Source organism: Culex quinquefasciatus, chromosome 2 (genome assembly GCF_015732765.1).
Source record: "Culex quinquefasciatus strain JHB chromosome 2, VPISU_Cqui_1.0_pri_paternal, whole genome shotgun sequence".
Lineage (NCBI taxonomy): Eukaryota > Metazoa > Arthropoda > Insecta > Diptera > Culicidae > Culex > Culex quinquefasciatus.
Genome location: NC_051862.1, coordinates 14,710,739 through 14,736,427, shown reverse-complemented (window position 1 = coordinate 14,736,427; position 25,689 = coordinate 14,710,739). Strand labels below are relative to the sequence as shown.

The following is a 25,689-nucleotide window of genomic DNA, read 5'->3' as shown; positions in this document are numbered from 1 at the left end:
ACGGAACGGCTGGTTCGACGAGGAATGTCAGGCGATTTGGGACGAGAAGAAAGCAGCGCGGGACAAGTGGCTGCTGCACAACACCCGAGGGAACAAGGAGTCGTACAAACAGTTGCGAAGACAGCAAACCCATCTCTTTCGGGACAAGAAGCGCCGCCTGGAAGAGTTGGAGTGCCAGGACATGGAACAGCTGTATCGCTCCAACGAAACGCGCAAGTTCTACAAGAAACTCAGTCAATCCCGGAAAGGCTTCATGCCGCGGGCCGAAATGTGCCGGGATAAGGACGGAGGCATCTTGACGGACGAGCGTGAGGTGATCGAAAGGTGGAAGCAGCACTTCGACGAGCACCTGAACGGCCCAGAGGCGGAGTACCAGGGCGACGGGGGAAACGACGTCAGCGGTATGGTGGACGGCGAGGACGAGCCAGCACCCACGATGAGGGAAGTTAAGGATGCCATCAAGAAGCTGAAGAACAACAAAGCAGCGGGTAAGGATGGTATCGGTGCTGAACTCATCAAGATGGGCCCGGACAAGCTGGCGGCCTGTCTACACCAGCTGATAGTCAAGGTCTGGGACACAGAACAGCTACCGGAGGAGTGGAAAGAGGGAGTAATATGCCCGATCTACAAGAAGGGGACAAGTTGGAATGTGAGAACTATCGAGCTATCACTATTCTCAACGCGGCCTACAAAGTGCTGTCTCAGATCATTTTCTGTCGTCTGTCGGAGCGAGCAAAGGATTTCGTTGGGACGTACCAAGCCGGTTTTGTGGAGGGAAATCGACGACGGACCAAATCTTTTTGCTACGCCAAATCCTCCAAAAGTGTCGCGAGTACCAGATCCCGACGCACCACCTGTTCATCGATTTCAAAGCCGCGTACGACTCGGTCGATCGCGAAGAGCTATGGAAGATCATGTACGAGAACGGCTTTCCCGGGAAGCTGATCAGACTATTGAAATCGACGATGGACGGGGCACGGTGCAGCGTGAAGATTTCGGGAGCGATGTCCGACCCGATCGAATCGCGCAAGGGACTGCGACAAGGCGACGGTATCTCCGGCCTCTGTTTCAACATTGGGCTTGAAGGTGTGATGAGGCGGGCGGGCTTCAACATGCGGGGCACGATTATCAACCGGTCCAACCAGTTCATCTGCTATGCCGACGACATGGACATTGTCGGCAGAACGTTCGAGGATGTGGCCAGGCGGTACACCGAATTGAAGCGGGAAGCGGATAAGGTTGGATTGAAGGTGAATGTGGCGAAGACGAAGTATCTGCTGGCAGGAGGAACCGAGTCCCTTAGGGCTCGCATAGGACCGAGCGTGACGATCGACGGCGACGAGTTCGAGGTCGTGGAGGAGTTTGTGTACCTCGGATCGTTGGTAACGTCGGACAACAACTGCAGCAGAGAAATTCGGAGGCGCATCATCACCGGTAGTCGTGCCTACTATGGACTCCACAAGACCCTACGGTCTGGCCATCTTTCCCGGCGTACAAAGTGCACCATGTACGAAACGCTGATAAGACCCGTCGTCCTCTACGGGCACGAGACGTGGACGATGCTCGAGGAGGACCTGCAAGCGCTTGAAGTTTTCGAACGGCGAGTGCTTAGGACGATCTTTGGCGGCGTGCGTGAGAACACTGTATGGAGGAGGAGGATGAACCACGAGCTGGCGCAACTCTACGGCAAGCCAAGCATTCGGAAAGTCGCCAAGGCTGGCCGGATCAGGTGGGCCGGACACGTCGCGAGAATGCCGGACGCGCTGGATGCACGCCAACCGAACCAGACTATCAATCCGGTGAAGTTGGTGTTCAATTCGGAGCCGGTTGGAACGCGGCGGAGGGGGGCGCAACGTGCACGGTGGTTGAACCAGGTGGAGGAAGATCTGGAAAGTGTGGGAGTTCCGCAGCGGAATTGGAGAGTAGCAGCCCAGGACCGAGTTAGATGGCAACGCATCTGGAGACAGCTCATGACCCGGAGGTTGTACGAGCAGTAAAAGTAAAAGTAAAGTAGTATCCCGCAAGCACACGAGAAAATCCCGCTCGGACTGCCGATAATCACGTAACGCAGTCGGAGTTTTTATGTTTATGCTGCGTATCATCATCATGCTCATTTTGGGACATGAGTTATTGTTCTTTCATGCCAGCTCATAATTGTCAGAGTTTTTTTCTTTCTCTTCCTTTTCCTCTGTTTTATTCTCTTGGTGCTTGGTTGGATTGCCGGCGCAGGTCAGGTTGCAACGCCCTTGGGCCGGAGAAAGGCCGGGTCAGGTTACAATAGGGTTGGTTAGAATGATTTTTGTTTTGAAATTAGTCTTTTGGCTGGACTGTAATTTGAAAATCTCGTTAGGGTTTTCTACTTGAAATTCGTTTCAGTCATACTTACAATACTTATTATAAAAAGTAGAAAAAGTCACAAAAATTTAAGATCTTTAAAATTGTTAGTTTCTTATTAATCTTCAGAATAAATTTACATCCGAAAGATTTAAAAGAAAGTTTTCATATCATAATTCTAAAGGTTTTTTTTTTCAAGGCATTAAATTACATTCAATTGAAATCAAACCAGTCCAGTTGTTGCTTTGAAATCATTTATTTTTAATATCTAAGTATTGATGATTATGTTTTGGTTTTTGCGGCATCAGAATTTCACCAAAATGAAAGTATAAACATAAACTTAAAAAAAACTGCCACGGTTTTCTAGCTATTTTAAGCTTAATTTATTGTAAAAATATGAATATTTTTTCGTCAGAATTTCAAAGTAAAAAACGAGACAAAAATAAATAAAATTCGTAAATTTTTTGGAATTCTCTGAATTTTTTTTTAGAAATGGTCAAAAATCCCATATTGAGGATTTTTTTTATATAAACTAGGTTTTTTTTTTTTCATTTGGGACCTCAGATAAGCATTAAAATTTTAAAAGTATTTGTTTGGAAGGCTCAGACAATTTTATAAATGTTTCGTTTTTTAACATTGAAAATCTGACGAATGATTGTCGAGCTATCGTCTTTTGAATAAAAATCTAATTAAATAACACTTCAAGTAGCAATAATACTTCAAATAAAAAAAATATTAAAAAATGTTTTATGTATACTTACAGTTAGAGTAAATATGAAAATAATTTTTGCTCTCTCAATTTTGAGACGTATAGAATATATGTTTTATTTATTTTACGGCTGGTACAAATTTTATTTAAAGTTTTTGTCGTACCCTTTTAAAGCTGGCCCGAAAAATCAGGGGGCAAAAAAATATTTTTTTCAAAAAACTTCAAAATTTCAATGGAAATTTAAATGCAATCAGCTGATATCAATTTAAAATGCATTCCCTTGCGTTCAGAATCATTTTTAGCATATTTGGATTTATTTTAAAATCTTTAGAATTTTAAAAAAAAATCGATCTTTCGTATCGCAAAAAGTTTTTTTCACTGAAATTTTTGTTTTTGTCAAATCTTACATTTTTTGAAGACTAATGATTGCAAAACAACTTAACTAGTTAGCAACTCTCTACGAAATTGGCCGATTTCGACAATTTTTTTGTATTTTTTGATTTGGCTCAAACTTTGTGAGGGCCTTCCCAATGACAAAATAAGCCATTTTGCGTCATTGGTTCACCCATACAAGTCTCCATAAAATTTTGGCAGCTGTCCATACAAAAATGGTACGTAAAAATTCAAAAAGCTGTAACTTTTGAGTGAATTTTCTGATCAATTTGGTGTCTTCGGCAAAGTTGTAGGTATTGTTGAGGACTATTGAGAAAAAAATGGGCACAGGAAAAATAAATTGCAGATTTTTTATCAACTTTTTTTTCACAATAACTCAATTTCCCAAAATACGTATTTTTTTTTTGATTTTTGAGATTTGTTCATATGTTTTAGGGGACAAAAATCCGCAACTTTTGAGCCATAGAGAAACATGATCAAAAAATCTGCCGCCGAGTTATGAATTTTTGAAAAAAATAGTGATTTTTGGAAAAAATCGAAATTTGACGTAATTTTTTAATGCAAAATTGAATTTGCAATCGAAAAGTACTTTACAGATTTTTTGATAAAGGGCTCCGTTTTCAAGATATAGCCACCAAAAGTTTGCTTTTAGCGAAATTTTTGCAGTTTTTAACAACAAGTTTGAGCCAAATCAAAAAATACAAATAAAATCCATTTTCGGTTTTGGTACAGAATTGCTCTAGCGTAAAATGCATTTCAAAACCCTTTTTGCATTCAAATATTGAAACAACTTTTTATTATTTTTTTTTTAAATTATGGATAAAATATTTGGTATTTTTTTTATTTTGAAAAATTCTTGAATTTCACAGAATTTCTGAGGAATTGCAAAATTACACGAATTTCACTATGACCGCGAAATCGTGAAAATTCACTAAACGTAGTAATTATTAAACTCATTTGTAATTCAAAATTCGATAGCTCGTGAACTACACATAAAACATTGATCAAAGTTGGAAAACCTATGCAAAATTTTCTCAAAAACACTTAATTCACAATCCAAAGGTCGTCAGTTCGAATCCCGGGGTGGATGGGAGCTTAGGTGCAAAAAGAGGCTTGGATTACCTCATCGTTTCAAGCCTTCGGACACCTAGTTTTGGGTAGGAATTCCGCAATAGGGAACGCTAAGGTAATGCTGTTGAGCGAACAATTTGATTTTTTGAATTTATTTCTTTAAAATATTTTTGATTGATATATCTTTTAAACCGTTCGTTTTAGAGTTAGCACCATATTTTTGATAACGATTGTTTGCTTATCGGAAAAGGACCGTTTTAAAAAAATCAATCCAGGTAGACTTCCCTATTCCCATCCAATCTTAAAGGGCCCCAGAGGAGATAAAATCAATAACCCATCTTGTCACCAGGCAGTAAATATCATCATCCTTTCTCTCGGTTCATCATCCAGCAGCGCTAGCCAAAGGGCACACCAACGACTGTGAAACTCATTGCTTTCGGTTGGTTCGGCTCAGTCTTCTTCTCACACCGCTTACCAGGCTCAAATAATCGATGTCGGGAGGCTTTAAGGCTTGGCGTAAATAATATGATAGAGCCCCGTTTGAGCAACTGCCGCAAAATGCACTTTCCTGGAACTTTAACGTAGACCATGGTAGAGATAAAGGGACGAGGCTTCCAGCTGAGCAAAAGGTCGGTCAGATTCGGTCGCGCCGATAACCGTTCCGAAATAGGTTCCCGGAAGGTCGTTCTGCGTTTTTTGATGGTTTGAGCCCTAGTTTTGGGTCGTATTTGGAATTAATTCGAAACTGATCACTGTTAAATTTTAACTGCGTATTAAATCGATTAACCCTTTATACGATCAATTGAATTATTGTCAAATGGATTGTGATTAAGTAATTGGGAAATTGCTCCAGTAATCATCCTCTCGTAAAAAAATAATGCGCTTTGAAGCATACATTTCATTCGCAGGAATTCCAAAAATATTTCCATGCTTCGTCGAACAAACTCTGTAAAACAAAGCGGAAATCGACCATGGAAATGTGCCGCTGGGGTTTTCCGGTGGATTTCCTCTTGGCTTTCGCCGAATTGCCGTGTCTGCCCACTTAAAAGCCTTTCCATTTCGTGTCAACTTTTGGCATGTTTGATATGGGTTTTGCGGCTTGATCTCATGTCGATAGAAAAAATATAGAATTTGATATTCAGCTTTTAAAACCACAAAGGTAGCTGAGTGAAATTCAAACCCAATTTTTAAGCTAAATTTTTATAAAAAAGATTGAAAATCACAAATACTATGATTTTTTTTTTTTTTTGATAAGTGATTCAATCTAATCAAATTAATATAACTCAAAATATAAAAATCCTGAAAATGAACCATTTTGATTACGCTGTTGCAATTTCTGTTTTCATACATCATTTCAAATATATTGAATTTCGTTGATTCGCTGGACAATTTTAACAATTTAAATTAACTTAACTAAAATTGATCATGTTAAAAAATCATTGTAGAATTTCATAGGCCATTTAGGGGAACAGCATCTAAATCCAGCGTGCCTCTAATGTTGCCATATCAGCACTTTGACATTCTATTACAGCTCATTAAAAGCGTTTTCAACTGAAATCGAGTGATAAATATCTCAATAAGAAGTTAGCAAGCAATTTTATATCATTTTTTTTGCAAAATTTGTTGTTTAAATAGTGAAAATCAGCAAATTGGATTTGGGAGCGAGTGCACCTGCCAAACATTCGAGATTTTAACCTATCATGGAAAAAATGTATTATTCGAATTGAAATAAAAAATATATCTAGTATTGGAAATCATAAATATCCATTGATTTAGCTATTTTGAATTTATTTGTTATAGATTTTCTTTTTTTTTTAATTGGTGAACATCATATCACAACGCTAAAGTAATGATTTAAATGGAATTAAGTGATCCAACTATGTTTTGATCCAGAGACCATACTTCGAAATCTAAAATGACTTTTGTCCACAGAACCCGAATTCACACCAAGTCAAATTATCTTCGTTCTTTTGGAACAGTAATGTTTTTGATATCGATAAACTTTTCAAACTTTAAAATTTTCATCATGATAATTTTATTTTAGAATTTATTCTCACGTTTCCTATGATATTTTTTTTAATTTTTTTTTTAATTTGGCTGCGGATTCAGAGCTACAAAATATGTACAACCATTTCAAACTTGGAGCATCAAAGTATCTTAAGAGTATTTTCATTATTATACTATGGTTCTCAGCAAGATTGTTAACGATTAAATTATCGAAGCATGATAACGATAGCGATATTTCTATCGGCGATAATCTTATCGCCGCTAATAAACGATAACAATTTTTTTAAATCTTTCTAAAATCGACTCGACACTAAGAATATATTTTTTGAAAATGTAATAAGTTTTAAAGCATATTTTTATTTTTTAAATCACAAAATGTCGCATTTTTATCGAAAGTATTAAAATTTCCATAATTTGCAATATGGGTATCAACGGAACTATTTTTTAACTTTGAAAAATTAAATTTTTGTTGCAAAATACCATATTTCTTCTTAAATACTCAAATTTTCAAAATTTACAAGGGAAGCGATATTTTGAATGCATTTTAACTTTATTAATTTTTTTAAATCACCATTTTTTTTAAAAAAGTATTGTGATTTTTTTGAAAATACTTAAATTCCATGATTTGTAATATGGATCACACGAAGCAATATTTTAAATAAAGCATACCAAATTTTAATGTATGTTTGAAGCATGCAAAATTTCACATTCGGTTCGTTTGATAACCATATTCCATTTGAGTTTTTTCCAAAAAATACAGTATTTTGTGAAAATTTTACTATTTTCCAAAAAAACATTGATGACCGATTCTTCGGCTCCTTTTCGAAAAAATCCCAAGGTTTTTTCAGCGTTTTGACTGTAGTGGCAAAATAAAAGAAAAAACCTACATATTTGGAAAGGTAATTGATTTTCCTGCATAGAAATGTCATGTAGAATAAACCATGTAGTACCTGTGCTTCCCTAGAAATGAAAATGCAGTGTGACGGGACAACATCTTAAAACAGGAATTTTAAAAGGCACTCCAAAATAATCGCTACACTTTTGCCAGTTTGATTTTTTTAAAACTTTTGCTCTTATACCCATTATCACAAGTTGAAAAACGAATCTTTTGCTCCTCAAACTGAATGAATTGGTTGAAATTTGAGTTTTTTCAGTCATTTCTTTGCGTGACGGGACAACGAAAGGAGCAGATTTATGAAAAAAAAACTTCTTTCTCATGTAATGGCTTGCAGACCTTATTTGGTCAATATTTTTTGCTTTTAAGGTAAGAAAACGCATTTAAAGCACATTGCAAATATTGAATCATAATAATCATTTAAAAAATTCACATAGAAAATAAAAAAAAACTGGCATTTTGGTGTAGCTTCGCAAAGAATCGGTCTAATAAGGCGAAAACGCATACAAAATTTTGCTTCGTGTTTCACCCATATTTTGGAACTTTGAAAAAAAAAAACTGTATTTTGCGAAAAAAATGGTTTTAAGTAAAAAAACTTATTGAATTGAAAAAGCTTGTCAAATTTCGCTTCATTTAATACCCATATTGCAAATTTTGAAAAGTTGCGTACTTTCGAAAAATACGGTATTTTCAAAAATATAATATTATTAAAGTTTTTGTCACCCCCTTCAAAATTGGCCTGAAAAATCAAGGGGCAAATTTTTTTTTCAAGGAATTTCAAAATTTCAATGGAATTTTATGTGCAATCAGCTGAAATCCATTTAAAATGCATTCCCCCGTGTTTACAACCATTTTTAGCATATTTGAGTTTATTCAAAAATCTTTTGAATTTTTGAATATTTTTTTTCGCCAAAATTAGGATTGAAATTTTGTTTTTTATTATATTTTTTTACGCTGAACGGGACAGTTTTTAATACAAAAATATATGGGAGTATATTTTTCATAACTTTGCAATATAATGCAATTATACAACAATCCGATTGAAATTTTACAGAAAGCATCCGTCATCATCTTGCCGATCCCGATGATGCTATGAGACGCGGGTTCGATTCCCGCCTTATCCACTGAGCTTCTATCGGATGGTGAAGTAAAACGTCGGTCCCGGTTTCTCCTGTTTCGTCAGAGGCGCTGGAGCAGAAATCCCACGTTAGAGGAAGGCCATGCCCCGGGGGGCGTAGTGCCAATAGTTTCGTTTTTTTTTTTTTATCCGTCATCATCTTACAAAAACCGAAAAAAGGTAATTTGACGAGCTGATTCGTATCCTGACACTAATTTCCTTTCCAATCATATTTAAAAAGAAAAAAAAAACGAGAAAATCGAAACCTCCATCTCCCTCTCCGTAGGGATTAATTAAGTCACTCTGACAATGCACCGTTGACAGAACCTCGTTGCGTCCTCCTTTCTTCCTCATAATCTTCCCAACTCGAACAAGCCGCCAGATGTGTGTAACAGAAACTTCCGTCCCACGGCTTCAAGTCGCTCAAAATGCTACTTATATTTCAGAAAATTTCACGTTTTAATCTCCTCTTCACTGTGTCCTCTTCCTTGTTGTCCTTTTTTCGAATCGCTGCTCTGCCCTTCTTTTTGAAATTGCATTACATCGCATAACCGACAGCATACCTTCACACATAGGAAGCATAACTTTACTCTCCAACTCTCACTCGGAGAGAGTAAGCGTCAACAAAGCACTGACAGCATAAAACCACCCTCTCTTTCTCATGTTCACCAATACCAGCGAGTTCATCCTGAAATCCAACGCGAATCAGCTGTTCCCTCTATGCTTATGTTGGTGCGGCATTCCCACCGTCAGAACCCTCCAAGCCAGCATGCTGATCTATGCTGTGCGTTCTGCGCTTGGCCTTCAGTTGTCGAGTGGACGCCGTACGGAACGGAAGTGCTTTTGGGACGCGACCTGCTCGAAGGAATAAACCTAGTGTCGGTGTCGGTGGTGCAACAAGAGAGTGACTTGACCGGGTGGGATCTTATGAAGTGTTGCGCGAGAGAACCGTTACCATGCTGCACGACAACCTGGAGTCGCGAATCACGTTCGAAGTGCCCTCCTCGACGGCGGACTTTGACAAGCTGATTCGGGACAACAACTACACGCTGTTTTGGCAGAATCTGCACAGCACCGGGGAATCCGGTCTTCGCAGTGGTGCAAGTGGTGCAAGTGAACTACTAGCAGGTCACAAGGACCGCAACGCAACGAGTGATTACGGCCAGTTAATGGGCAGTTTGAGGGGATTTGCCGGTGAGCGGGGTGGCCCGTACGGATGGGGACTTCCGGACGAGGTCGGGCTGGGGGTGGACGGTGCGGGGCCGCTCCTGGTGGATCCCAGCTATTTGTGGATTGGCGCGGTCATGGTGCTGCTCGTCCTGTCCGGGCTGTTTTGTGTGTGCTCGTGCTACCTGTACTACAAGTATCGCCGGTGGCAGAAATGTGGTAAGTGTGTGAACCGCTACCGAGGGGGGGCGTGGGAAATTTTGTTTTGTGGGTTGAAGCTAAAAATAGAACCGATATCGGTAGGTGGAAAAATTGTGGCTCATAAATTTTGATAGAGGGGTGCGATAATGTGGCGGTAATATCTTGAAGGAATTTATACAAGGACACGGCCGGATTTTTATAGCGAAAAAAGGTTGATTGGAAAATCGTTGCTGGTATCAGTGTCAAATAATAATTCTGGATAATCCTTAAAATAGCTCTGCTACATTGCTGGATTTCCCATAAACTACATACACGTCATCCAACAAGGATAGTGATTCCACATGTATGCACTATATTCAACAGAAAACTAAACTCTGGAGTTTTTTTAAAGGGTCCAATAAACCAAATTTCCAGTTTTTGCTTTGAGTTAAGGGTATTTAAAAACACCCAAAAAGCAAAAACTGAAAATTTGGTTTATTGAACCTTTTCAAAAAAAAAAACACCGCAACTCAATATAAATAAGTTTTCTAAGCACGATCTACCTTGAAAAAAAAAACAATAAATTGTCATTCTGTGAAAAAAACACACCACGAGCTAGCAACAGGGATACTTTGAGCTTTTAAAATGCAAAGCAGCGTAGTGTACTTCCGCAGAATTGATTTCGTTGATGAAAGGAAAGGAAAACTGGAGCAGCAGATCTTCATTTCCTCGAAGACTTTTCGATGACTTCTCGGTGAGTTTCCCACGGTGTTAGTGGCACGTTTTTTCCCCACGCAGTTTTTTTTCCCTTTTTGTTTGAACATCAGACGTAGGACGACTGATTGCCAAGTTGTTGACTCAGGTGTAAAGAGAATCTGGCATTATATTTAATAGAAACAATTCGACTGATTTTTATTATCATTTAAAAATTTATTACAATTTAACAGATTTTGGACTTGCGAATTTTTGAGAGAATAAAATGTGATCAATTCAATTTTATAGCATTAAAAATATGTTTTTTTGTAGTAACCAACATATGGCAATTCAAACTATTCCGTTGTCGCAAAATCAACCCGCTACTTCCCAAATATATTTTTGAATAATTTTATTATTCCCATAGAGCAATTCCAGCTCAAATCAGGATTTTTTCTGGAACTTTTGTACCCGACCCTCTCAATTTCAATGAAACTTTGAAGACATGTTATCCTAGGCCTATGTAAGCCATTTTTGTGTATGAGGGACCAATAGTACTCGAAAATAACACTTGAGAAGGGCGTAAGTTATTTAAATATTTTTGTATTTTGCAATTTAAAAATTACTGAATCTCAAAGCCGTTGAATCGTATCAAAAAGTGGTCAAAGACAAACTTGTAGGGAATTAGACGGGCTTTCTGAAAAAATACACTGAAACAAAATTCCCCGCTACTTCTATGAGATTTTTTGATTTTTAAGTTTAAAAATTAAATTTTAAGGTGATGTCACAATTTTTTTGTTCAAGATTTTTGAGGAAATAGTCTAAAATGTTAAAAATAGACTGACGAAAAATGCAGGATGGTATGTCTCTCCTAAAAATATACAAAAATCATTTACTAAAACTGTTTTTTTTTTGAAAAGTGGTCCAAACGACAAAATTTTTAAAAGCTGACAGAGGGAATCGATTTCTCAGACAATTTTACATAAAAGTCTCCACATTGACCATTGTCCTATGTACAATCATTGGGAAGAAACAGCGGTTTTAAATATAAAAATGTTGAAAAAATATATATATGACAGACTTGATTTTTAAGTCTCGTAAATATGTTTACCGGAAAGCTCTCCAATTTCCCATAAGTTTGTCTTTGACAGCTTTTCAATTTGATTTGTTTAAATTGCAAAATACAAAAACATTTGAATGCCTTACGCCCTTCTCAAATGTTATTTTCGAGTACAATTGGTTCCATATACACAAAAATGGCTTATATGGGCCTAGGATGTCTACAAAGTTTCATTGAAATCGGAGAGGGTCGGGTACAAGAGTTTCAGAAAAAATCCTGATTTGAGCTGGAATTGCTCCATATTATCTTTTCTCAGAGCTCTTATTTTGAGCAACTTTTGTTCTACGAAAAACTTACTTTACTTCTTTTGTTTTTGGGGTTTCTTGTTTAATTTTTAGTATTTTATTTGCATCTATCATGTTTAATTCATTTTTGTTTTTTTTTTTATAGTATTTATAATCTTTTTCCTTTAAAGTTTTTAGAGGATTTTACAGCCACTTATTCATTTTGTTTGCATGTTTTTGACATTTTTTTTTTTTGCTAAAATGTGCTTCTATTGTCATTTAAATAGTAGAAAATGCGTAAAGGCAAATTCTAGGGGGACCATCCATAAACCACGTGGACACTTTTTTGTGATTCTCTTACCCCCCCCCCCTCGTGAACAATTGTCCATACAAAAAAACTTTTTTTGTATGGATCGTGGACAATCGCCATACCCCCTAAAGTGTCCACGTGGTTTATGGATGGTCCCAGGACAAAAATTACTGCTTATTTTAACAAATCATACATGAAATGTTAGCGAAAAAAATTGTTGACCCCAGAAAAAAATTTCTTCAAACACATAAAACGAGTGACACTGCCAACCGTAAAATTTTCTGAAATTTAAAGAGCTCTAATTTACAATGCTTTTTAAACATCAAAATAAGTTAAACATTGTTTTTTTTGTATTTTTTTGTCTAGATCGAAGCCCACCTAGATGCGGGGTTAGGTTGTACAGGTTTACGCTGTCATGATGATATTTGAGATAACAAGCTCATAAGCTACAAAACCAATGAACTGATTTTTCGAGTCGAGTTGAAAAATTTATAACATTTCATTTATTCATTTCAACACAAATTTATTTCATGTTTTTAAATAAAAAAAAATAATTTTGATAAACTTTTTTAATGGGTTTTTAGTTAAATAACAAAGCATTTTTTAATGAATGATGGAAACTTTCAGTTTTATGCATTTAATCATTTGAAATGTTTGTAATTTAAAAAAAGAGGAATATATTCTGAGATTAAGCTTGATGAAAAAAATGCAGTGATTTAAATCTTAACGGTACACATCAACCATAGCTTTTGCACCCAGATTTCTGTTACAGACATTTTAGTATCTTGAAAACTACGGGAACTATCGATTTATTTTTTTATTCATCCCCTTAATTACTGTCTTCGTAGTTATTTACAACGAAGTTTGACTATTTTTACAATCAGATTCTTGCAGGATTGGGTCCGTAAGTTTGACAATTTTTGAATAAGAAGACAACAACTTCCTTGGTTGCTGTGCACCCTTAAATGATCAAAATTTTCCGTATCTTTTCCAGGAAGAAACTATTCAAAACAAATCTTTTTTTTTTGGACTAAGGCCGTTGCACATATTTTTCAAATTTTAGATAGCCACCCCCCCCTTTTCAAAATTGGTCTGAAAAATCAGGGGTCAAAATTTTTTTTTCCAAAAACTTTGAAATTTCCATGTAAATTGAAGTCTAATCAATTGAAAACAATCTAAAATGCATTTTTCTGCTTTAATAATCATATTTAGTATGTTTGAGCTTGCTTAAAAATGTTTTCTGACATTCCGGCTTTGATATGTTTTTTTTTCTGATAATTAGTTAGGTAGAGCTAGAATCTATTTTAAGAGTTTTGTTTTTGAAAATATGAGCTTTTGGCTTGATTGAACTATTGCAACACCTCACATTTTTTACTACAGTTAAGCTAGCGAAATTTTTAATTATGTTTAAAGTTTATGTCCCACAAAGTGGAGGTTTGAGGCCCAAAAAATTAAAAAAGTAAATTTAAAACTTCAAGCCTTATTTTCAAAATTATCTCAAAATGCTTAATAACTTATTACAGTTATTTAAAGGTCAAAACCTTGCAAAATATTATATATAATTTAATAATATTGGTCCTAAAGTTTTACGCCTTTTTCAGATCTATGATTCTAGAATTCAAAATTTATTAAAAATTAAAGGTTCTGATATTATTATAAAGACAAAAATTATTGCTGTTGTTTTTTGTTTGCTCCCTGAATTTTCGGGAAAAAAATTGAAAAATACTGCTGGTCGCAAAAAAAAAAAACAAACCAAAAAGGTTTAGTTAGATTCAGATTATTCCATTGCAATTTGAGCCAGATTGGTGCATTTTTCTTTGAGTCCGGGCCCAATTTTAAGTTGATTTTGTTCAGCTCAGGTATGTGGCTCATGACGTACATAAAATTTTAATAATGTTGCAAATAACAAGGGTTTCTGCTCGAATAATGTTTATAATAAAAAAAATAAATAAAATAAAATTACAAAAAATTCTGTCTTTTGAAAGAATTGATACAAAAATGTTCAAAATTTGTTGGCAAAACCAAAAACAATTCATTTATTGACTAAATAACTGAAATTATTTCTATTGCAAAGCTAAAGCTACGTATGAAAGCAAGAATGGTGCTTACTATAACCTTTTCTCGGAACAAAAGCAGTGGCTCTTCAAAATTCTGGGTCAGTAAAGATACTCAACTTGATTCATCTGTTTGTAAATCCCGTCCCAAAATAGATCTGCCAAAAACTTTCTAATGAACTCGGATCGGTCATTTGATTTGCAGAATCTGGCCCGAAAAGTTTTCTGTTCTGACAAAGTTTAAAAATAAACATTTTCGCAGTAAACTTTTGGACAGTGTGATATGAGGTGAATAAAATTTTACAAGCTTCAATCTTAAATTATTTATTTGAGTAAATTAAAAAAAAACAAGCTTCATTTTGAGTCGTGACTACCTTACCACAAAGAATGTTTTCAAACAACTCAGCTCCATCAAACAACTATAAACCATGAAAAGGAAAAGAGCCCCCAAAAAACCAACACTTTTCAATCTGGTTTCATTGTAACACTTACGCTCGAAATAGAATTGCCAAATTTCCCGCGACTCGAACGGAGTAAAATTTAATTTGCACGAACCAACTTGAGACTTTCTCTCCCCCTTCTTCGAGAACACTTTGCCAAGCATTTCGTCGAGTCCTTGGGGGGGGGTAAAAGTTGCCGGCATAAATTTGGCGCAAATTTGGGCGCGAGCCCAGCCAGAAGTGATTCTCGGAAGCTGTGAACACTAATCAAATCAGACGGTGCAAGACTTGAATTGGAAATGTACCGAAAGCTTCTGCGTTTAACCCTTGGGGACTTTTTAATCAATATTGTTTTTTGAAATCTATATTTATTTAAAAGTGGGCATTTTCATGTTGCAATTTTGAGTATTTAATACAGAACAAATTAGCAAAAAAGGGTAAAACTTTAAGGGTTAACGTCTTTCGCAGTAATCCTCCTGAGGTAGGTTCTCATAACCAGAACCACTCAAGAAGTGCTCACTGTCTTTCTCGGCGTCGTCGTCGTCGTCGTCGTCGGTCGGTGACGGGACACATCAAGTAATGGGCTTAGTGGATGGGTTTTGCTCCCAAAGTCGGTACCGCGGTGGTGCCTCACAAGAGCCGGTGGTTTTAATCTAAATATTTATCTCATTTCGTGTTCCATTACTTATGTTGCCACTTGAAACATATCGGCGCAAAGTGTTCCGACCAACCAAAAAGAAAAAAAATGTCCAGACTCAGACTTTGGCTTTGGGACGTGATCCCAGGAGGAAGTTTCGCTCTCCGTGCGGCGATAAGAGACGACAAATTGTTGTGTGTAACGGGTGGGATTGGGACAAGACCGACACCGCGGTGAGGATTTTATTTAAAAGCAAAACGAGTTCTTTGCGGCGTGACTTTGTCGGTAGATAAAGAACTCAACCGGGTACCTGACTTTTGAGAGTTTTTGGCTTAAAACGAACCGAATTGCAGACATTTTTTGTTAGTTGATGGATTTAAGTTGAGGATGAGTCTCAAGAAAGGGATATTTAGCTCTCTACTGCTCCAATTTTTTTTTTATTATTTATCACCTAAAGTCCCATGATCGAGAAAAAGGGGGAATTTCAATACTAATTCTAACTTTTTCTCGAGCTTGGGAGTTTAGGTGAAAATGTGAAAAAAATAATTAAATTAAATTTTAAATGAAAGACATTTTTTATTAGAGATTAACGAGATTTCACAAAAAAAAATGTTTTCGTGATAGACAATTTGACAAATCTTGATTTGTGTATTGCGCAATTCTCACTAACTTGGACTTCGCACTAAATTATTGCTATCGATCGCACTATTGCGACTTATCAAACTGGCTTGCGAAATTTTAATTTTCTCAAAAAATGATCTAAGCGAGCCGATGTTGTTCACCTGTCAATCGCAATTTTAAAGTGCGAATGTCCAGTTTGGTGGAAACTGCGACTGGAAATGTAAATAAACAACTGCTGGTTGCCTAGTTTTTGGAAATTTTGTTGTCAAAAGTGCGAGAGAAAAGTGCGGGCCAAATCCAAGTTACAGTGCAAGGACCAATATTCATATCTAGTATTTTTTTTGGTTATTTTGATATTTTAAGGCCTTATTCTTTCCAATTAAAATCATTTTTTCTTTTTTTAAAGCATTTTAACTTTCTTAGGCCGATGCAAATATTTTTCAAAGTTTTTGTCGCTCGAATTTTTTTTTTTGGAAAATGCATTACACACCGGTAGAGTTGATTTGCATTCATTAGTTTTCAAAAATGTATTATTTGAAAAAAAAAATCATTTTAGCAAAAAATAAACTTTTTGGGGTACTGTACATCGAAAATTCACTAAAATTAAAATAATTTTAAATTGGTTTCAGCTGACTGCACTTCTAGAGTTTTTTTTTTTTGAATAGGTCCTATAAACATATGAAAGACAATAGCTTAAATAGAACCTTTTAAAAAAAACTCTAAACTTGAACTTCCCTCGAAATTTTTAAATTTCTGAAATAAATTTTTTTGATTTCCCCATGATTTCACAAACTGTTTTTGAAGGGATGTAGGGAAGTGTATTTTTCTCATGTTTTTGTTGCTATATTAGAAAAATTGTTGAGTTTTGGCGAAGAATAAAAATACTGTCAAAAAACATATGACGATTTCGCAATTAAATTGAAAATATTTAATCTATAACATAAACATAAAAAAGTTGTTTAAGTGATGAAATAAGCCCATTTTCAATCCGCAACATCAAAAAATAATCCAATTGCCTTTTTTGTCAGGCATATAAAGTGTGATAAAATTTGAAAAAAATGATTAAAACCGTGAAAAATTAAAAAAAAATTAAATCTAATTTTCTAAATTCAAACTTTTTTAAATAAAAAATCATAAAATTAATTAATTCGTTATTGATTTGATGTTACAAAGGATGCAAAATCACTCAAAATATATTTAATTCTGTTGAACTGGAACGATTAGAAAATTTTGACAAAGTTTATCAATGCCGTAGGTTTTGCAAAAAAAAAAATATTCTAAACAAAACGTATTCATATTCATTCATGAATCAAAAATAAATTTTAATAAATTATTCACATATCCCATACGGAATCAGTTGTAAATTTGAAAAAAACAAGAATGCATTTGTAAAAAAAATATACTGCAATTTCTTTTCAATTTAGAGAGCTTCGTCATGTTCTTAATTTACGTTATCATTATTTTAATTTCAGCACGAAATAGTTTAATATTTTTTTCTTATTGTGTATGTAACAATATTTTTTTTTAAATAGTCTTATTTTGAATGCAACAAATTTATACATCATTTAACTCTCACTGCTGGTGTAAAACAAAACTATTTGTTAAGTTAAAAAAAATATGTTGAAAGTTGTAGAAAAAAGTTAATTAATCGCAAATCGTTTTTTTATTTCTGCTATTATATTTTGCTGTTATAAAATTATCAATAATATTGATTATTCACACTCATGACTTCAGATTCAAAGAAAAATAATGAACAAAAAGATTTGTTTATTATTTCATAAATGTTAAATACTCCACGCATCTTGAACTACTAATTGAAAACATAAACTTAATTTAACCAACTTTTTTGCCAGAAAAAAGAAACAGCAAAGTTCCCAAGACCATTCCGAGTAATTAATTTTATCAGTCCCGCAAATCTTGGAGAGTGCTAGAATGTTTCTATTTTTAGCAGAGTGTATCAAATACTCGAGTAATTCCCGTGTCCCACTGACTCTGACCCAGAATGGAATTGGAGCTGAAATTTTCCTGGAAAATAATATGAAATGCGGAAAAGAACGCCTTTCCTGAGGGGTAAATGCAGTGCAGTGGTTTAAATGGTTTCCAATGTTCGATTATAATCAATGTTCGTTATTTATTGATAAAAGGCAAATTGAACAAGTATTGGATTTTTTTTCATATTACTGTTTATTTTTACAATTTATTATTCCCATATTATAACCTGAAGTCAGTGCAAAAAGTCAAACATTTCATAAGAGTTTTTCCTTGAATATCTGGGCAAATTTAATTTCAAGAAGCGTCAGAAAAAAGAACGACTATGTTTTTACTCAATAGAATACTTTGATTGAACTCAAAACTGTAAAAATAAATAAATCGTTGATTTATAGCTTGGGATGTTCTTTTTATATAATTGAAAAATTGCAATTCAATTTTATTCTAAAGAACTGCCCTTCAGAAAAGATTTGCTCATATTTCCAGTTTATTACCTCCCTGTCTTCTGATACCAATTCACCAAGCTTCCACAACTATTTACACATGCTTGAGGAAATTCCATTAAAATCTTTTGAAACGCCCCAGAAGAGGATCCGTTTTGTACTTCCCATTACATGATTCATTTGATTGCTGAAAAGGATCCAATCCGGGCGCGGGCGCTTTTCACGCATTTTCCCCAATATATTTCCCATCTCTCGCCAGACACATGCCACACACGGGGTTCGGGTAGATCTTTTGAAATTGGAAAGTGATAAATGGTTTCGGTGTGGAAATGTTGCTTTGAGTTCGCTACACATATCCGCATATCCCTTTTCTTCGAATCCAACCATGAGTCCAGTTCCAACGGATGTGGGGAAAAGGTGGAGGGAGCTGAAATGATTGATATTGGCAACGATCCACCACCCAACCGCTTCCTTGTCACAGAGGCAGTCAGTCGTCTTGAGGGGTGTTTTGCAAATGTTCAAGATTTTCGTTTTGCAGAAAGAAAAATCCATTCGCTGCACATGCCGCGCTGCTCGGTTTGCTCTACAATGTGTACGATACTGTTCTTTTATGCATGAGGAGTCGGTGAGGGGTGGCGGCATTACATTAAAGGGGGTGAGTGAGATTACGATGCAACATTTATTGGGAAATATATCCTTGCTGTGGCTTCCCACCACCACCACCAACCAACACACCACGGGCAGTGGCAACACTTGCTGCTGTGCATGTGACGAATGCGGTAATCATGGTGGCATTTCGGGCTTGGAAATACCAATATTGTGGGCTTGATCGGAGGGGTGGTGAATTTCATGTAATCATCATTTTGCGTACGTGATGGTAGCGGTTTTGTGGGATTACTTTACGGAACAGATGGAAATGTGTTTATATTCTACAGAAATATTACATTTAATTTTTGATTCGAAAATATCAGGTAATACTCTATATGTATTTAATAACTCCTTTTAATGATTGAACTGCTTCTAGAAACAGTGAAAATTGTAGACATTTAAAAGCAAAACCAGAATATAAAAGTCAACTGAAATTTATTTTGTAAATTCAAAACAAATATTAAATAAAAACTAATTTTCAATATCAAGCTGAATTTTAATTATTTTGAAGCAACAAGTATCTGGCCGAAGAATTTGTTTTTCGATTTTTAACCTTCTTTTTTTCAACAATTTGTGCAACCAAAATTCAATTTATTTCGTAAGCTAACATGTGCTCCATTTCATTGAAAATGTGAAAATGGAAGTATAAACGTATTATGTGAACTAAATGTGTATGTGGATAGTTTACTATCGATTGTTCAAGTTCATGTATTTCTTCAATGAAGGTATTTTTTACACCCTGACCCATGGCAATAAAACACTTCAAATATGAATTGTATTGGCATTATCAAAAAAAATCAGTTTAATACGTTAGCTATCATATTCTTTTGTCTTTTTTATCAAAATGAATACAATAAAAAAATCCTTTAAATCAAATTGCCTATAATCTAACAAACAGTAAAATCAATCTGATTTTTTTTTGTTTCATTTTCGAAAAAAAAGAGACGTCAGCACCTCAGTGGAAATGTTTAAGCGAAAAGCAATCATAACACTTTTATTGCAGCTTTACCACGAATTTTAAGCAAAATTGATGATTTTCATATTTTTTTTTCCAAATACATTATTTGTTTTCAATTTTACTTGGAAAGTAACTGATATATATTTCCATAAAAACCAATTGTATTTAAACATTTTAATTATAAACAAAATATAAAATAATAATTAAAAGAAAAATATCGCTTTTTGAGTATCGCAATCATCTAGTTTTAAGCTTTCTCTCTATCTATCCTTTTCCCATTGCACTTTCTGTAAGTTTTTTGAAAACTTTTTCTTACTCTTGTCTATTCCATAGTTATAAGTAATAATTTTTCGATTGAATTACGATGTAAAACACAGCTGAAAGGAACACCAAAACTCTGTTGCGTACCTAAATGAACTCATTGTAACTTGATTATTCACAAATAAAACCGAATTGAATTGAATTGAATTGAGTATCGCAATCACATTGGAAATATTTTTGAAAGAATAATGAATTGCTTGAATATTTTTCAAATATTTTTATTTTATTTTTTCAAATTCGATTTTAATGATAGGTATTGTTTGTAACATCAATTTTTATTTACTCAAACAAGTCTGTTTCAGACTTTCGGATGCTGGATATTTCATCAAGCATTGATTCATCGAAGGCCATTTCGCCAAAGTGACAAGAAAATAGACAATACAATGGAAAGGCAGCAGAAATGAGCAATTTTCTACGAAATCGGCTGATTTCATGCCTCCTTTTATATATTTTTTTATATGGCTCTAACTTTTTCGTGGACCTTCCCTACACAGTAAAAAAAAACATGGTAAAATTACATCTAAAAAGGGGTACATCTTTTATGTCAGAAAAAAGCTTTGATTTTACCTCTAATAATGTGTAAATTTACATCTGGCAGACGCTAGGAAAAAATATCTGTAATCCTAAAAAATATCAAACCGGCGATAGTTATATCTAGCTTACTAAGTCCGCGCCCCAACCCGCACGGCCAACTCGCCGCTGTGAAAACTGGACGATCAAAGCCAATGTAGCTCTATGTGCTCCGTACATTGTATACTGTATTTACTGCATATACGGTACATAGAGGTACATTGGCTTTGATCGTCCAGTTTTCACAGCGGCGAGTTGGCCGTGCGGGTTGGGGCGTGGACTTAGTAAGCTAGATATTACTATTGCCGATTTGATATTTTTTTAGGATTGCAGATATTTTTTCCTAGTGTCTGCCAGATGTAAATTTACACATTATTAGAGGTAAAATTAAAGCTTTTTCTGACATAAAAGATGTACCCCTTTTTAGATGTAATTTTACCATGTTTTTTTTACTGTGTATGACAAAAGAAGCCATTTTGTGTCATTGGTTCACTCATAGAAGGCTCTATACAATTTTGACAGCTGTCCATACAAAAATATTACGTAAATATTAGAAAATCTGTACCTTTTGAAGGAATTTTCTGATTGGTTTGCTGTGTTCAGCAAATTTGATTTTTATTATGAGGACTACACTCAAACCCCGGATGGTTTGACACCAACTGTTGTTAAACGAACGGGGTCACTTTTTTGTTTGACAACCCCTTTTTCACGGAGTTTACACACACAACCAAACGTTTATTTTGATAGTGTTCGTGAGCGCCGTGTAAAAAGTGACAGTTTGTCACTTTTTAGTTTGACCTTGTCAAACCAATGGGGTACAAACTAAAAAGTTTTAAAACGAAAAGTTGAATGATATCATAAAATAATTGGTATACGGAAAAAAATGACGGTTTTTATTATTAACCTTTTTTTTACAATTTTTTTTCCGTAGAGCAATATTTTAATTTTTTTAAATACCGCTACTTTTGAGCTATAGAAAAGAAAGGACGAAAATTTTATTTTAGATAATGGTCTTTTTCTGTAAAAATGCATATTTTGGAATTAATTTTTGTCTTCATTTTCAAATATCACATGGGACATTTCTGCATTTATGCAACATAAATAAATTATTAGTCCATTGCAAATATTTTTCAAAGTTGATGTAATAGAATTCTATTTCACTAATTATTGTTTATGTTCTGAAATAAGTAATGAAATTAAACTTGTTTGATGTTTGTATATATTTAAATATATAAAGTTTTCAATTGAATTGCCACAATCGCACTCGTTTCGAAAACACTATTTATTTTGCAATTAAAATGCGCATGTTTGACTTTCCACTTTTCCCGAATAAAGCTTTAGTGTCAACAATTCTTGGAATTCTGAATTGAAACCCGGTGCCACAATGGAAGCAGGAAACAGAAACCATTTATTCGTCGCACGTATTTTTAAATTGCAAAGCCTAATTCGCGCAACAAAGTTGAGTCGAACCCAAATTAAATTAGCTCCAAATTGCCGCGAGAATGTTTCATTTTGTGGGGCTTGGGATGGAAATGTAAATTTGTTGAAAGTTTCCAACCTTAAAATGTATATTGAAATTGTTAAACAAGCATTTTTTTGGAAACATCAATTCGATTTTTGGAGATATGATCCAACATCCAACATAAATTTCATGAGAATATCAAGCGATAGCAAGCTTCTGAAGAACTTGTTGAAGGTCAAATTAAACCAAATCTCACCACTGACCTATGCCATCATTAACGGACCCGTTGTAACCAGAACGCTACGAAATTGCACCCCGGAAAGCCCAACAAATCTAATTAATTTACACTGCCAATCAATTCCACCACCGCAGCTTCGCAACCTTCAGCACGAGTTCACCAACAACAATTATAGCCAGCCCAACTAATTGAGTCCCGTTTTCCCTTCTCCCTTCTCCAGTGTCCATCACCAGTTGCCACCAGACGGCGCACGGCGGCACCCTGGTGGGTGACGTGGAGTCACCCCCACCGTATGACCCCGATACGACCACCACGGCGGCCACCCTGCCCTCGTACACCGTCGCTTCCGGTCTACCGAGCTACGAGGACGCCGTCGAGCACATTTACCGCCAGCAGCAGCTTCAACGGCAGAACCCGCCTCCCGCGTCCGTCCACCCGCCGGCCACGGTCAAGTTCTTCGAGTCACGGCCCCAAAACTGGCTCGCCGTCACCATCTTTGAGGAAATCCACTACAACTTTGTGGGCCGGGGTGGGACGACGACGTCGCCGTCGACGGTGGTGTCGATTCCCGAGAAGGTGGAGGACGAGTCCGAGGGTGACCTGCTGGGCACGTGGAGGCAGCAACAGCAGCAGCAGCACGAGGAGAAACCGCTGCGATAAACGAATTCTCCGAAGAGGAAGATTTGAGGAGCAAACATGGACTGTGTTATTATGCATTAATTTCATATTTTAATTAGAGATTGTGCGTGAAAAGATGTGAGCGTGTGCGAGTCTGCGATTATTTAGGATTGTGTAAATATTTTAGGAGTTTGGCGAAAAGTTACTCTTTTCCATCATCCCCCTTTCTTTTTAAGATATCAGAGAGTAAATATTTTAAAGGTTGAGTGCTACTACAAGAAATATAAAGTGTGCGATGTGTACTTGAACCGTAGATTTTAAAAGGAGACTGAAAATAAAAGTAAATATATATTTTGGCAAAAATGAAACACCGTGTCGACATATTTTTTTTTTTTTCAAAAGAAACGTCCTAACTTTGCTGAATATTTGTGTGTAGCTTGCATAGCTTTGTCATGACGCGAAGGTAAGTGTTCGCTCATTTATCAAATTTGGTTGAAAAGGCTAAATAAGTAAGTAAGTAAGTGGTAATTTTTTTTTTGAGAATCGTTTCCCACGTTTGTTTTTTGAAAATGTTTACGTATGACGACGCAATTTAAAAAAAAAACAGTTTTAGTGAATGATTTTTTATTTTTTTTAGGATAATTGCTCTATCCTGCATTTTTTTTTAGCCTTTTTGTAACATTGTAACAAAAATTCTGAACGAATAAAAAAATCTTGGTTCACTTTCCAATTTATGACGAAACCCTTTTGAAACTTATGGCTGATTGACTGCTTGGTTTTTGTGTTTTTCCATTTGTTTAATTTGTCGTATATTTTTTTTCAAATAGAGAAACTTCTTTTTTAATGAAAAAAGCGAAAATTAATTCTGTATTGTTAATAAAGCAGTCAACCAAAATAATCCACTAAATGACGCCTTAACTAATATTTTATTGGATAGAACAAACTTTGCTCAAAATGATACGCTGGATACGGAATTATGATAATTGAGTAAAAAGGAGTAAAGGGTTTAATTGCTTCATCAGTATTGGGGCCTGTAAAAATGGTAATTTTTGCACTTCAAACATTCTGCAATATTAATTATTTTCCCAAAAAGCAGGAAACCGCCAGCTCTTTTATTGCAGCTTGTTCTGAACCACAAATTAAAATTGATATTGGTTACTGTTGGGCCAAACACTACACAGTATAAAAAGTTTAATTAGTAAAGTTGAAATTGAGGTTGAAAGATTTTTTTGAGTAATATTACCAGATATTATGCATAAAAATGTGAAATGCAAAATAAACTGATGAAAATTTCCATATTTTCCATGTTTTTTAAACTGTGTATTATTATTTTTTTCATTGTAGGTGGATTGGAAATGATTCATTGACTTTATTAAAAGATTAATTACTTTTTTTAAATTGCCTTTAAATATAATTTCAGTCGAGTTTTGGGGTACTGTAAAGGTCAAAATGGGAGGCGTGCAAATCTGCGTCCTTGACTCAATTGGGTCCTAAAATTAAGCTTAGATTGGTGATATTATTGTTTATAGCGATAAAGCTTATTTTTCTGAGTACAATGACCTTTAGTACAAAAACAAAGAGCTTAAAATGGATTTTTAAAATCAATTTTAAATTATTTTTTTCCAATGGGACCGTAGTTAATCCATCGAAAAAATGTTGTCTTGTCAACTTTTGAGTCAGATTTGCGATTCCTTTCCGTAGGGTCGTAGAATTTTCGCGTCCGCCGTCGGTGTGTTTTTCGTTTTTCTCGCGTGCGTGTGTGCGTGTGAAGGTGCGGCTGGCTTTGGCTGTCCCGATGACAGCTAGCCAGTTTGATTTGACCCTATCAACACCCTATCATACCATTTCAGCTCGATACACATCGAAACTCGTCGTTCGCACCGTTAATCAGTACCTCACTAAACATCAATCATTTAAAACTCGTAAAATCATCTCAAGTTAAAAGTTACATTGTTTAATCCTTCATTCTTTAATTACAAATGATTTTGGTTCTATCTTTCCACAGCCGGCTGTCTAAGACTAGACCATTTCATTTAAAATTTAACAACCGATAAACGGAAATGTCTCATCCGCAGCATCCGATTGTTTGCCTTGAGAATAATATATAACATCTTTCAACAAACACTATGATTTTGGGTCGCATCATCATCTTCTATGATGAATCCTGACCAAACACCCTATCCTACTAACAAGTTTTCAGGTTCCTGGCGCTCGTGGGGTGTAAGCACAGAGTAAATCAGCTGCCCTAGTAGCAACCTGCGCTAACTAACATTCCCGTCCCTTAAAATCGAGGTCTACAAACTGACATGGCGGGCGCCGTTGGTGGCCAATGACTGTTACCTATTCGCAACTGATCTAGCTTTAGCAATCATGGTGTTTTATCTTTTCAGCGCATTAATACATGCTGTTGATAAGGGAAACACCACTAGATCGTCGAAGCCTATAATCAGTAGTGCTGAAAGGATATTAC

General features: G+C 35.5%; 1 protein-coding gene across 1 annotated transcript; it reads left to right on the top strand.

Moving 5' to 3' along the window:
* Positions 1-9,334: 9,334 nt before the first annotated feature.
* LOC6049827 (protein commissureless 2 homolog) lies at positions 9,335-23,583 on the top strand. Its single transcript, XM_001866493.2, has 2 exons — positions 9,335-9,912; positions 22,822-23,583. Exons 1-2 carry the CDS (start codon positions 9,483-9,485, stop codon positions 23,259-23,261), a joined length of 870 nt encoding a protein of 289 aa, XP_001866528.2. The 5' UTR covers positions 9,335-9,482; the 3' UTR covers positions 23,262-23,583.
* The last annotated feature ends 2,106 nt before the right edge of the window (positions 23,584-25,689 follow it).

Bases quoted from the DNA above. Each gene is read 5' to 3' on its own strand.
- LOC6049827 (XM_001866493.2), top strand. From the start codon at position 9,483: ATGCTGCACGACAACCTGGAGTCGCGAATCACGTTCGAAGTGCCCTCC. The intron at 9,913-22,821 runs GTAAGTGTGTGA...TCCCTTCTCCAG, and splicing joins TCGCCGGTGGCAGAAATGTG to TGTCCATCACCAGTTGCCAC.